We start from the raw sequence: 14468 nt of genomic DNA, 5'->3' as shown, positions 1-14468 counted from the left end.
GAAGCTCCCTCTACACTGTCCCATCAAACATTCCCAGGGCAGGTACAGCACGGGTTAGATACAGAGTGTCAGCCGTGGCTCAGGCGGCAGCACTCTCCCCTCTGAGTCAGAAGGTTGTGGGTTGAAGTCCCACTCCAGAGACTTGAGTCTAAAACTCTGTGCTGCCCCTCCAGTGCAGTGCTGAGGGAGTAAAGCCCAGTGCAGAGTAAAGTTCCCTCTACACTGCTCCACTTCCATGCCTGAGCCCCAAACTCAGAAGAGCGTCCTCTGCTGCATTCCACTTGTCTCAGCAGCGGGAGAAGCGGGCGGCAGAAGTCCCGCCCCTCGGACACCCCGATTGGTTGGAGGACCCGCCACACCTCAGTCCTCTGAGCTCCGCCCGCTCTCTCCCTATTGGTCGGAGCTCCCGTCAGTCACCGCCGTGGCGTTGATGACGTGCTGCAGTTCAGCTCCCTACAGAAGACAAGGGGCTGCGGCAGCTGAATCCGCTCCGTTCGGTGCCGGGACGGTGCGGTTTGTATTTTCTTTTTATTTATCTCCCCGCCCGCGCTTCTCTCCGCTATATTAAAAAAAAAACCCTGATAAAACTCACTTTCCGCCGGTGATGCGGACTCTCGCGGTTGCCCAGGCCGACACAGAATGCGAGGCCCTGCGCAGGCGCGGTAGCGGCGCATCCTCCGTAGCAGGGCCCGGCGGCGCATGCGGAGTAGGGGGAGGGGGCGGGGCCTGTTCAGAGCCCGCTCTCACCTTGGAGCGGCGCATGCGGAGTAGGGGCGGGCCCTGTTCAGAGCCCGCGCTCACCTGGAGCGGCGCATGCGGAGTAGGGGGAGGGGGCAGGGCCTGTTCAGAGCCCGCGCTCACCTGGAGCGGCGCATGAGGGGGCGGGGCCTGTTCAGAGCTCACCTCCAACAATGAGAAGAACAACAACTTGTATTTCTATAGCGCCTTTAACGTAGGAAAACGCCCCAGGGCGCTGCACAGGAGTATTGCAAGACATTGAAAAATGTCACCCTGAGCCACATAAGGAGAAATTAGGGCAGATGGCCAAAAGCTTGGTCACAGAGGTGGTTTTGATCAGCCATGATCTCATTGAATGGCGGAGCAGGCTCGAATGGCCGACTCCTGCTCCTATTTTCTATGAAAGAGAAGTGGAGAGGTTCAGAGAGGGACTTCCAGAGCTTAGGGCCCCCCGCAACAGAACCGATGGTGCAGCGATTAAAATCAGGGATGCTCAAGAGGGCAGAATTGGAGGAACGCAGATGTCTCGGGGGGGGTGGAGGAGGTTGTTTTCTTTGGAACTGAGGAGGCTGAGGGGAGACCTGATTGAGGTGTATAAAATTCTAAGGGGCCTAGATAGGAAGGACCTATTTCCCTTGGCAGAGGGGTCCACAACCAGGGGGCATAGATTTAAAGAAATTGGTCGGAGGTTTAGAGGGGAGTTGAGGAGAAATGTTTTCACCCAGTGGGTGGTGGGGGTCTGGAACTCACTGCCTGACAGGGTGGTAGAGGCAGAAACTCTCATCACATTTTAAAAAGTACTTGGATATGCACTTGAAGTGCCGTAACCTACAAGGCTACGGACCAAGTGCTGGAAAGTGGGATTAGTGTGGATAGCACTTAATCGGCCGGCACGGACAAGATGGGCCGAATGGCCTCCTTCTGTGCTGTAATTTTTCTGTAATTCTATCACGGGGGGTGGGTGGTTGTGAGGCTGAAGGGAATAACTAAGATAGGGAGGGGCGAGGCCATGGAGGGATTTGAAATCAAGGATGAGAATTTTGAAATTGAAGTGCTGCTTAACCGGGAGCCAATGTAGGTCAGCGAGCACAGGGGTGATGGGTGAACGGGACTTGGCATTGAGTTACGACACGGGTAGTTTTGGATGACCTCAAGTTTACGTGGGGTAGAATGTGGGAGGCCAGCCAGGAGTGTGTTGGAATAGTCGAGTCTAGAGGTAACAAAGGGCTGGATGAGGGTTTCAGCAGCGGATGAGCTGAGGCAGGGGTGGAGACGGGCGATGTTACGGAGGTGGAAATAGGCGGTCTTTGTTATGCTGCGGATATGGGGTCGGAAGCTCATTTCAGGGTCAGATATGACACCAAGGTTGTGAACAGTGTGGTTCAGCCTCAGAGAGATGTTAGGGAGAGGGATGGAGTCAGTGGCTAGGGAACAGAGTTTGTGGCAGGGACTGAAAACAATTGCTTTAGTCTTCCCAATATTTAATTGGAGAAAATTTCTGCTAACCCAGAACCGGATTAGAGATTGTGGAGGGGTCGTGAGAAGTGGTGGTGAGGTCGACCTGGGTGTCGTCAGCGTACATGTAGAAACTGACGCTGTGTTTTCAGATGATGTCACCAAGGGGCAGCATGTAGATGAGAAATAGGAGGGGTCCAAGGATAGATCCTTGGGGGACACCAGAGGTAACGATGCGGGAGCGGGAAGAGAAGCCGTTGCAGGTGATTCTGTGGCTACGATTAGATAGATAAGAATGGAACCAGGCGAGTGTAGTCCCACCCAGCTGGACGATGGTGGAGAGGCGTTGGGAGAAGGATGGAGTGGTCAACCGTGTCAAAGGCTGCAGACAAGTCAGGAAGGATGAGGAGGGATAGTTTACCTTTGTCACAGTTACAAAGGATGTCATTTGATGAGACTTTGATGAAACTTGATTTGACTTCAGGGCCAAGTCAGTGAGGTGGATTGGGCTGTTTCTGGCCCGCTGGTTATTGTGGGCACAGCTGGACACCAGTGGGACCGGCTCTACGCTGCTGAGGCAAAATTAGCCAAAAAAAGTTCCTGCTTTCCCCCTTACCCTTTCTACATTCCTTTTACAGGGTTTTAGACGTGGAGCATTTACAGACAGGAAGCTCAGACCAAACATCACCTCAAGATCTGAGAGTTACACGATTCCTCAGGACCTGATTCAGTCGCTCCTCCAATCTGCTGGCACCCCCGTGAGTTCACACTGGGGAGAGAACTTTTAAATGTTCTGTAAGAGCTTCAAAATCTACAAATACCTGAAGCAACACCAGTGGCCACACACTGGGGGAAACCCGGGCCCCGTGTGTGGGAAGGGATTCACTCAGTCATCCGCTCCGATGATACACCAGCAATTTCACACTAGGGAGGGACCTTTAACCCACTCCGTGTGTGGCCAGGGATTAATTGCACCCTCCGTGCTGCTGAGACACCAGCTTGTCCACACCGATGAGAGACCGTTGACCTGTTCCGTGTTTTTGAAGCGATTCTCTCATTCTGCCACCCTCCTGAGACACCAACTTGTTCACAGTGATGAGAGACCAATTAAATGTTCTGACTGTGGGAAGAGATTTAAAATGTCCCAGGATCTGAAGAGACACCAGCTGGAGAGAGCAGGAGAGATTCTGTTCACCTGCTCCATGTGTGGGAAGAAATTCACTCGGTCCTTGTATCTGCTGGCACACCAGCGAGTTCACACTGGGGAGAGGCCGGTGAAACATTCCGACTGTGGGAAAAGCTTTCAAATGTTCCAGGAGCTGAAGGGACACCAGCTGGAGAGAGCAGGAAAGAGGCCATTCACCTGCTCCGTGTGTGGGAAAGGATTCACTCAGTCATCAAGCCTGGTGAGACACCAGCGAGTTCACACTGGGGAGAGGCCGTTCACCTGCTCCATGTGTGGGGAGCGATTCAATCAGTCATCCAACCTGTTGAGACACCAGCGAGTTCACACTGATGAGAGACCATTTAAATGTTCTGACTGTAGGAAGAGCTTTAAAACCTCTGGGGATCTGAAGCAACACCAGCGATATCACACTGATGAGAGACCGTTTACATGTTCTGTTTGTGGGATGAGCTTTAAAATCTTTGGGGATCTGAAGCAACACCAGCGAGTTCACTCCGATGAGAGACCGTTTACATGTTCTGTTTGTGGGAAGAGCTTTAAAACCTCTGAGGATCTGAAGGTACACCAGCGAGTTCACACTGATGAGAGACCATTTACATGTTCTGTCTGTGGGATGAGCTTTAAAAGCGCTGGGGATCTGAAGGAACACCAGCGAGTTCACTCCGATCAGAGACCATTTACATGTTCTGTCTGTGGGATGAGCTTTAAAAGCTCCAGGAATCTGAACGGACACCAGCGAGTTCACACTGGGGAGAGGCCGTTCACCTGCTCTGTGTGTGGGAAGGGATTCACTCAGTCGTCCAACCTGCTGACACACCAGCAAGTTCACACTGATGAGAGACCATTTAAATGTTCTGACTGTGGGAAGACATTTAAATGTTCGAAGGGCCTGAAGAGACACCAGCTGGAGAGAGAAGGAAAGAGATCGGTCACCTGCTCCGTGTGTGGCAAGGGATTCACTCAGTCATCCCACCTACTGAGACACCAGCGAGTTCACACAGTTCTGTAGTGCAGAGCCCCGTAGACAGCTGGGGTGACATGAACATGGAACAGATGAATGTTTTATAAATTCTTGTACTGCTGTTTAATCTTTAAAACTGTTGTGCTGATGATTCCCTTCTTTTGACTGTTCATGGTGTTACATAGAATGTACAGCACAGAAACAGGCCATTCGGCCCAACTGGTCCATGCCAGTGTTTATGCTCCACACCCATCCTACTTCAATTAACCCGATCAACACATCCCCCCATTCCTTTCTCCCTTGTGTGGCTTCCCCATAAATCCATCTGTGCTGCTCACATCAACTGCTCCTTGTGGTAGCGAGTTCCCCATTCTCACCATTCTCTGGGTAAAGAAGTTTCTCCTGAATTCCCTCCAAGGCTTCTTCAGCAGCACCTCCCAAACCCACGACCTCTACCACCTAGAAGGACAAGGGCAGCAGGTGCATGAGAACACCACCACCTCCAAGCTCAGCTCCAAATTACACACCATCCTGACTTGGAAATATATCACCATTCCTTAATCATCGCTGGGCCAAAATCCTGGAACTCCGTGACTAACAGCACTGTGGGAGTACCTTCACCACATGGACTGCAGCGGTTCAAGAAGGCGGCTCACCACCACCTTCTCAAGGGCAACTATGGATGGGCAATAAATGCTGGCATTACCAGCGACGCCCACATCCCAGGAACGAATAACAAAAAAGGATGTTCTCGTTCGTCTTGCTGGAATATTGCTGTTGGTTCTCCTGGCAATCACTGTAAGTCTGGATGTTTTATGCCCTTAGTTTCCTGAGTCTGTTGCGGGGCAGAATACAATATGTAGCCTTGTTTTTCCAATAGTTCAACAGCCGCTTTATCTCTTCCTATTTTAAATCTCACCTTTCGCAACTGTCACCAGATTGTGTAAGCTTTGACCTTGAACAGTCGAGCAGGCCGCAGTCAGTCTGCCCTCCTGTTCCGTTCTGGGCAGCGCTCCTCAGGAAGGATATATTGGCCTTGGAAGGGTCGCAGCACAGATTCCCCAGAATGATACCGGAGCTGAAAGGGTTAAATTATGAGGACAGGTTGCACAGACTAGGCTGGTATTCCCTCGAGTATAGGAGATTAAGGGGTGATCTAATTGTGGTGTTTAAGATGATTAAAGGATCTGATAGGGTAGAGAGAGAGAAACTATTTCCTCTGGTGGAGCTGTGGGGAGTCCAGAACAAGGGGGCAGAACCTTAAAATTAGAGCTAAGCCATTCAGGGGTGATGTCAAGAAGCACTTCTTCACACACAGGGTAGTGGAAATCTGGATCACACTCCCACAAAAAGCTGTTGAGGCTGGGGGTCAACTGAAAATATCAAAATGGAGATTGATAGATTTTTGTTGGGGATGGGTGGTGAGGCTTACGGAACCAAGGTGGGTAGATGGAGTGAGACACGGATTAGCCGTAATCTGATTGAATGGTGGAATAGGCTCGAGGGGCTGAATGGCCTCGTCCTGTTCCTAGGTTCCTTCCCCACCCTGTGCAGATTGTGAATCTCCATCACCTGTTGTAGCGGTGAGTAAAGGGGATTCAGTTCAAGAACAGAAGAAAAACATGCAGGAGTGGGCCATATAGCCGTTTGAGCCTGCTCCACCATTCAATAAGATCATGGCTGATCATCGACCTCAACTCCACTTTCCCGCCCGATCTCCATATCCCTTGATTCCCCTAGAGTCCAAAAATCTTATCGATCTCAGCCTTGAATATACTCAAAGACTCAGCATTCACAGCCCTCTGGGGCAGAGAATTCCAAAGATTCACAACCCTCTGAGTGAAGAAATTCGTCCTCATCTCGGTCTTAAATGGCTGACCCCTTATCCTGAGACTATGCCCCCTAATTCTAGACACTCCAGCCAGACCAGACCATAACCACAAGCCGGTCTGGTTATCACACCTATAAGGTCCGTGAGATTATTAGTACTGCCCCCCGATTATCAAAATCCACGACAAGGCCTTGGACAACGTGGACCACTTTCCATACCTCGGGAGCCTAATGTCAACAAGGGCAAGAGAGCCCCAGGTGGGCAGAAGAAACGCTTCAAGGACACCCTCAAAGCCTCCTTGAAAAGTGTAACATCCCCACCGACACCTGGGAATCCCTGGCCCAAGACCACACAAAGTGGAGGAGAAGCATCCGGGAATGCGCCAAACACCTCGAGTCTCTTCGCCGGGAGCAAGCAGAAGCGAAGCGCAGGCAGCGCAAGGAGCACACGTCAACCCAAGTACCCCACCCACCCGCCCCTTCAACCACCGTCTGCCCCACCTGTGACAGAGAGTGTAGGTCCCGCATTGGACTCAACAGTCACCTGAGAATTCATTTTTAATGTGGAAGCAAGTCATCCTCGGTTCCGAGGGACTGCCTAAGAAGAAGAGATTCACACCCAGACGTTGTGCCTTCACTTGTCTGGCACTTCATCCCATAACACGGGTACAGGGGCTCAGTAATGTTTCATTCATCAGAAAAAGACAAAGTACAACAACACACTGGGCAGCTTAACAAAATCTCATCATATTTATGGGCCCATAAATATAAGATGGTCATTAATAAATGCAGTAGGGAATTCAGGAGAAATGTCTTTACCCAGGGAGTGGGAGCTCATGGGGTTGGGGGTAATATATTAGCATGGATAGAGAATTGGCTAACTAACAGAAAGCAGAGTGTTGGGATAAATGGGTCATTTTTTGGTTTGCGGAGGATACAAAGATGGGTGGGAAAGCAAGTTGTGCAGAGGACCCAACGAATCTGCAAAGGGATATGGACAGGCTAGGTGAGTGGGCAAACATTTGGCAGATGGAGTATAATGTGGGAAAGTGCGACGTTATCCACTTTGGCAGGAAAAATAAAAAAGCAAATTATTATTTAAATGGAGAGAGATTACAAAATGCTACAGTTCAGAGGGACCTGGGGGTCCTTGTGCATGAAACACAAAAAGTTAGCATGTAGGTACAGCAAGTAATCAGGAAGGCAAATGGAATGTTGGCCTTTATTTCAAAGGGGGTTGGAGTATAAAAGCAGTGAAGTCCTGTTACAACTGTACAGGGTATTGGTGAGACCACACCTTGAGTACTGTGTACAGTTTTGGTCTCCTTATTTAAGGAAGGATATACTTGCATTGGAGGCAGTTCAGAGACGATTCACACGGTTGATTCCTGAGATGAAGGGGTTGACTTATGAGGAAAGGTTGAGCAGGTTGGGCCGATACTCACTGGAGTTTAGAAGAATGAGAGGTGATCTTATTGAAACTTATAAGATTCTGAGGGGCTCGACAAGGTAGATGCAGAGAGGATGTTTCCCCTCGTGGGGAAATCTATAACACGGGGCACAGTTTCAGAATAATGGGTCGTCCTTTTAGAACTGAGATGAGGAGGAATTTCTTCTCAGAGGGTCGTAAATCTGTGGAATTCTCTGCCCCAGAGTGCCATGGAGGCTGGGTCATTAAATACATTTAAGGTGGAGATAGACACATTTTTGCAAGATAAGAGAGTGAAGGCTTATGGGGAGTGGGCGGGGAAGTGGCTTTGAGCCCAAGATCAGCCATGATCTTATTGAATGGCAGAGCAGGTTCGAGGGGCCAAGTGGCCGATTCCTGCTCCTATTTCTTATGTTCTTAGAATCTGGAACTCACTACCACAAGGAGTAGTTGCGGTGAATGGCATAGATGAATTTAAGGGAAAGCCAGATAAAGACATGAGGGAGAAAGGAATAGGAGGATATGTTGATAGGGTGGGAGGAGGCTCGTGTGGAGCATAAACCCAGGCAAGGACGAGTTGGGCTGAATGGCCTGTTGCTGTACTGTGCATTTTATGGAACACCACGAACAGTCAAATCAAGGGAATCATCAGCAACACAGTTTGAATGATTAAACAGCAGTTCAAAATGAGTAAAACATGCATCCGTTCCACGTTCCTGTTGCCCCAACTATCACAACTATGTGAACTCGCTGGTGTTTCTGCAGGTTTTCGGACCTTCTAAAGCTCTTCCCACAGACAGAACATTTAAACGGTCTCTCATCAGTGTGAACTCGCTGGTGTGTCTGCAGGACGGACGATTCACTGAATCCCTTCCCACACACGGAGCAGGTGAACGGCCTCTCCCCAGTGTCAACTCGCTGGTGCCTCAGCAGGGTTGATGACAGGACAAATCCCTTCCCACACACGGAGCAGACAAAAGGCCTGATTGATGTGTGATAGTGCTGGTGTATCGTCAGGTTATCGCAGCTTTTAAAGCTCCTCCCACAGGCAGAACACTTAAATGGTCTGTCGTCAGTGTGAACAAGCTGGTGTGTCCGCAGATTGGAGGACCGAGTGAATCCCTTCCCACACACGGAGCAGGTGAACGGCCTCTCCCCATTGTGAACCCGCTGGTGTCTCAGTAGGTTGGATGACTGAGCGAATTCCTTCCCACACACGGAGCAGCTGAATGGCCTCTCTCCGGTGTGAACTCCCTGGTGTGTTTTCAAGGCAGAGAAACGATCGAATCCCTTCCCGCACTCGGAGCAGGTGAACGGCTCCTCCCCAGTGTGAACAAAGTGGTGTGTCATCAGATCCCGGGGGCTTTTATAGCTCTTCCCACAGTCAGAACATTTAAATGGCCTCTCATCACTGTGAGCTCGCTGGTGTCCCGTCAGCTCCTGGGTGCTTTTAAAGCCCTTCCCACAGTCAGAACATTTAAACGGTCTCTCATCAGTGTGAACACGCTGGTGTGCCAGCAGAGTCGATGACTGAGCGAATCCCTTCCCACACACGGAGCAGGTGAACGGCCTCTCTCCAGTGTGAGCACGCTAGTGACCCTTCAGACCCCCGGAGCTTTTAAAGCTCTTCCCACAGTCAGAACCTTTAAATGGTCTCTCATCAGTGTGATCAAGCTGGTGCGTCAGCAGTTGGGATGAATAAACAAATTCCTTTCCACACACGGAGCAGGTGAACGGACTGTCCCCGGGGTGACTGTGCGGATGAACTTCTGACGTAGATGGGGAACTGAATTGCTTCCCGCCATCCCCACCTTTACCCGGTTTCTCCCCGGTGTGATGGTGCATGTGCCTCGCCAGGTCAGGCAATCGGCTGAAGGCGAGTCCACACACGGAACATGTGAGGTTTCTCCGCACTGTGATCGCTGCTCTCCTTCCATGCGCCAATCCCGGGTCCTGATGGATCGAGCGACTCTGTCAGATCTTGACGTGGCGTTTGGTCTGAGCTTCCTGTCTGGAAATGCTCCACTTCTAAAACCCTGTAAAAGGAGTGTAGAAAGGGGGTAAGAGGGAGAATGTTGTCTCATGTCGCCCTTTCCCAGCCCGGGGCAGTGAAGCTGATTTTCAGGCCCCAGCTGCTGCACAGGTGCGTTGAAAGGATCAGCAGTAATGGCGGCTGCAATCCCCACAAGCCCCCGTGCTCCAGAAAGCGCTCCGGCCGCTGCGTGAGTTGTGGCTGACACCGCGCTTGCACCCCATGGCCCCGCCCTCTCCTGCTCCACAGGCGTCCGGCCTGCACCGCACATGCTCAGCACACACCCTGGGCCCCTGTCAATCATCCTCCCCCGCGCCTGCGCGCTGGGCCCCTGAGCTCCAGGCTGCTGCGCGGGGCTTTCTTTGTAAAGTCGGTGTTGGTGAAGAGCCGCAATCAGTGAGGGAAAGTGAGTTTTCCCCCAGATCCGATTGAGATCAGAGGAGGGGAGAGAATAAAGGGGAATCCAAACCTGAGAGTCCATGGATCTGGGCCCCGATCGGAGCTTCTTCAGTTTGGCAGAGCCCGCTCCAGGGACACGTGACCCGGGCCCAGGGCCTGATTGATGGGAGCTTCCGACCAATAAGGAGCGAGCTGGGCGGGGCTGGAGGACTGAGCCGGTGCCTCAAGCGCCCACCCCCCCTCTTCGCCCAACCAGTCACGTCACGACGTCGCCGTCGTAAAATGATAGACGTGAGCTCTCCACCAATGAGCGAGGGGAGGCTGAGCCTGGAGGACCGACCAAGGGGCTTTGATCCTCCAACCAATCGCAGCGAAGGAGGAGGCGGGACCTGGAACCGTCTCATTGGACGAATTGGCCCGCCGCCATTTTGTAAAGGGGCTCAGGATCTGTGATATAAAAGCAAAATACTGCGGATGCTTGGAATCTGAAATAACAACAGAAAACGCTGGAAATACTCAGCAGGCCAGGCAGCATCCGTGGAGAGAGAAACAGAGTTAACGTTTCAGGTCTGGGACCCTTCATCAGAACTGGAAAAAGCTGGAGATGTAACAGATATTAAGCAGGTGCAGAGACAGGGGGGGCGGGTTTAGGAGGGGAGGAAGGAATAGAAAGAACATCCTGTGAAAATGTTGCAAATGGGAATGGCAAAATCATACTGCATGAAAAATGGGGGCAGGGATAATTCTCTGAAATTGTTGAACTCGATGTTGAGTCCAGCAGGCTGTAAAGTGCCCAATCGAAAGATGAGGTGCTGTTCCTCGAGCTGAGCCTGGGAAAGTTTATTTTTAACGTTCCTTTCACATTTTACAGCTCAAACTAATTTTGTTTTGCAGAAGATACTTTTTATTAAAGAAAAGAAGTTCGCTTTTAAATTGATGAAATAATAAACCCTGTGAAACAAATACTTGTGAGTAAAAATATTTCTTCTCCCTGAATTAATTTTCTTAATATTAATTTTCAGCATTTTTAATTATTAATTTCAAGCACTTTAAGAGAAATATGAGAGTGGTGGGGGTTCTCTTAAAGCGACAGGCGCTCTCTCTTTCTATATGATTTTCATTAAAGGGACCACGTCCCAGTGGATGACTGATTTTAAAGGGACAGCGTCTCCCTTTTTATTAATGTATATGTAAGAGACTGACATTTAAAGTAGGGCTAATCCCCTGCTCCCCTGAGTGCTTGGCGAGAAATCAGGTGCTGTTTGCTCTCGCCCCCTCCCAATTTTCTGCCAAGGGACAGAAAGCAGAGAGTAGTGGTGAACGGTTGCTTTTCAGACTGGAGGGAGGTAAACAGTGATGTTCCCCAGGGGTCGGTATTAGGATCAACGTTCCCTCTAATTTTTTGAGGTGCGTGGCCCCTTTAACAGGCTGCACGGCCCATTCAAATTTCCGCACATGCACGTTTTTTTCATTTATAGGGCGGTGAGCCAGCTGCGCGGGACCTCCAGACCGCTGTGTGGCCGCGCAACTTAACGTGAACATTGATTCAGACCACTGCTTTATTGATGTATATTACTGACCTGGACTTGGGGATACAGGGCATAATTTCAAAATTTACAGATGACACGAAAATGTAGCAAACAATGAGGATAGTAACAGACTTCAGGAGGATGTAGCCAGACTGGTGAAATGGGCAGAAACGTGGCAGATTAAATTTAATGTAGAGAAGTGTGAAGTGATTCATTTTGGTAGGAAGAATGAGGAGAGGCAATATAAACTAAATGGTCCAGTTTTAAAGAGGGTGCAGGAACAGAGAGGCCTCGGGGGGTATGTACACAAATCTTAGAAGGTGGCAGGACAAGTTGAGAAGGCTGTTAAAAAAGCAAACAGGATCCTTGACTTTATTAATAGAGGAATAGAGTACAACAGCAAGCAGGTTATGCTAAGCCTTTATAAAACACTGGCTAGGCTTCCGCTGGGCACCACACTTTAGGAAGGATGTCAAGGCCTTAGAGAGGGTGCAGAAGAAATTTACGAGAATGGGACCAGGGATGAGGGACTTCAGTTCTGTGGAGAGACGGGAGAAGCTGGGGTTGTTCTCCTTGGAGCAGAGAAGATTAAGAGGAGATTTGATAGAGTTGTTCAAAATCATACAAAGCCCTGGTTAGACCCCAGAGAGTGATAGAGTCATAATGGCACAGAAGGAGGCCATTCGGCCCATCGAGTCCGCGCCGGCTCTCTGTAGAGCAATCCAGTCAGTCCCATTCCCCGCTCTATCCCCGTAGCCCTGCAAGTTTATTTCACTCAAGTGCCTATCCAGTCTCCCCTTGAAAACAAACTGTCGGCAGCGAGTTCCAGGTCATCACCACTCGCTGCGTAAAAAAGTTTTTCCTCACATCCAACCTGTATCTCTTGCCCAAAACCTTAAATCTGTGTCCCCTAGTCCTTGTACCATCAACTAGTGGGAACAGCCTTTCCCCGTCTAGTCTATCCAAACCCATCATAATCTTGTACACCTCTATCAAATCACCCCTCAACCTCCTTTGCTCTAATGTAAACAAATCCAGCTTCTCCAACCTGTCCTTGTAGCTAAGATCCCCCATCCCCGGAACCATTCTGGTAAATCTCCTCTGCACCCTCTCAAGGGCCTTCACATCCTTCCTAAAGTGTGGCGACCAGAACTGGATGCAATACTCCAGTTGTGGTCTAACCAGCGCTTTATAAAGGTTCAGCATATCTTCTCTACTTTTGTACTCAATACCTCTATTTATGAAGCCCAAGATCCCATATGCTTTGTTAACCACTCTCTCAATATGTCCCGTCACCTTCAGGGACCTACGCACATTAACTCCCAGGAACTCCCTGGAGCACTGTGTACAGTTCTGGGCACCGCACCTCAGAAAGGATATATTGGCCTTGGAAGGAGTGCAGCACAGATTGACCAGAATGTTACCCGGGCTCCAAGGGTTAGATTATGAGGAGAGATTACATAAACTAGGCTTGTATTCCCTGGAATCTAGAAGGTTAAGGAGTGATTGAGGATTTTAGGATTTTGAAAGGAATTGGTAGATAGAGAGAAACTTTTTCCGCCGGTGGGGGAGTCGAGGACAAGGGGACATCACCTTAAAATCAGAGCCAGGCCATTCAGGAGAGAAGTTGGGAAACACTCCTTCACACAAAGGGTGGTAGAAGTGTGGAACCCTCTCCCACAGAAAGCAGTCGATGCCAGCTCAATGAATCATTTTAAATCCGAGAGCGATAGATTTTTGCTGGACAAGGGAGCAAAGGGATATGGAGCCAAGGCAGGTGGGTGGAGTTAAGACACAGATCGGCCATGATCTCATTGAATGTTGGATCACGTTGGAGGGGCTGAATGGCCTCCTCCTGTTCCCATGCTCCTATTTACTCCATCAAAACCCTTCCTGTTTTGAACACCTCTATTAAATCTCTGCTGGACCTTCACTGCTCCAAGGAGAACAATCCCAGCTTCTCCAGTCTCTCCACGTAACTGAAATCCTCTGTGTATTTGTCGTGGGGCAGCAGGTTATAGCAAACAGCTTTCTTAAGAACATAAGAAATAGGAGCAGGAGCAGGCCATTCGGCCCTTCGAGCCTGCTCCACCATTCAATAAGATCATGGCTGATCTTCTACCTCATCTCCACCTTCCCGCCAGATCCCCATATCCCTTGATTCCCCATGAGTCCAAAAATCTAACTGTCTCAGCCTTGATTATACTCAACGACTGAGCCTCCACAGCCTCTGGGGCAGAGAATTCCAAAGATTCACCACCCTCTGAGTGAAGACATTTCTCCTCATCTCAGTCCTAAATGGCCGACCCCTTATTCTGAGACTGTGACCCCTGGTTCTAGACTCCCCAGCCAGAGGAAACAGTCTCCCAGCATCTACCCTGTCAAGCCCTGTAAGAATTTTGTATGTTTCAATGACATCACCTCTCATTCTTCAAAATTCATGGGCATATAGGCCTAGACTCCTCAATCTCTCCTCATAGGGCAATCCCCCCATCCCAGGAATCAGTCTGGTGAACCTTTGTTGCACTCCCTCTATGGCAAGTATATCCTTCCCTAGGTAAGGAGACCAAAACTGTACACAATACTCCAGGTGTGGTCTCACCAAGGCCCTATATAATTGCAGTAAGACTTCTTTACTCTTATACTCCAATCCTTTTGTAATAAAGACTAACATACCATTTGCTTTCCTAATTGCTTGCTGCACCTGTGTGTTAAGATGAGAAATGACAAAGGCAAGAAGTCACTTGTGGGAGTGGTGTACAGGCCCCCTAACAGTAACCACACGGTAGGATGGCGTATAAAGGAAGAAATAATGGGAGCTTGTCAGAAAAGTATGGCAATAATCATGGGGGATTTTAATCTACATATAGACTGGAAAAATCAGATGGGCAAAGGTAGCCTAGATGAGG

General features: G+C 49.8%; 2 protein-coding genes and 1 long non-coding RNA gene across 3 annotated transcripts; 2 read left to right on the top strand and 1 right to left on the bottom strand.

Moving 5' to 3' along the window:
* Positions 1 to 399: 399 nt before the first annotated feature.
* LOC147118885 (uncharacterized) lies at positions 400 to 12490 on the top strand. The gene is made up of 3 exons (XR_015077968.1): positions 400 to 508; positions 2832 to 2951; positions 10925 to 12490. It is a non-coding gene; the product is annotated as an uncharacterized LOC147118885 (long non-coding RNA).
* On the top strand, positions 2962 to 4491 carry LOC147118887 (uncharacterized). The gene has a single exon (XM_085984650.1). The coding sequence runs from the start codon at positions 2982 to 2984 to the stop codon at positions 4386 to 4388; it is 1407 nt and encodes a 468-aa protein (XP_085840776.1). The 5' UTR covers positions 2962 to 2981; the 3' UTR covers positions 4389 to 4491.
* Positions 7807 to 9411, bottom strand: LOC147118886 (uncharacterized). Its single transcript, XM_085984664.1, has one exon. The coding sequence runs from the start codon at positions 8947 to 8949 to the stop codon at positions 8281 to 8283; it is 669 nt and encodes a 222-aa protein (XP_085840790.1). The 5' UTR covers positions 8950 to 9411; the 3' UTR covers positions 7807 to 8280.
* Positions 12491 to 14468: the final 1978 nt, after the last annotated feature.

Source organism: Somniosus microcephalus, chromosome 4 (genome assembly GCF_052327205.1).
Source record: "Somniosus microcephalus isolate GS21.2 chromosome 4, FLI_Smic_1.0, whole genome shotgun sequence".
Lineage (NCBI taxonomy): Eukaryota > Metazoa > Chordata > Chondrichthyes > Squaliformes > Somniosidae > Somniosus > Somniosus microcephalus.
This window is presented reverse-complemented; position numbering and strand designations above follow the sequence as displayed.

What these genes read in the sequence shown, in the direction of transcription:
- LOC147118887 (XM_085984650.1), top strand. Translation starts at nt 2,982, where the DNA reads ATGTTCTGTAAGAGCTTCAAAATCTACAAATACCTGAAGCAACACCAG.
- LOC147118886 (XM_085984664.1), bottom strand. Translation starts at nt 8,949, where the DNA reads ATGACACACCACTTTGTTCACACTGGGGAGGAGCCGTTCACCTGCTCC.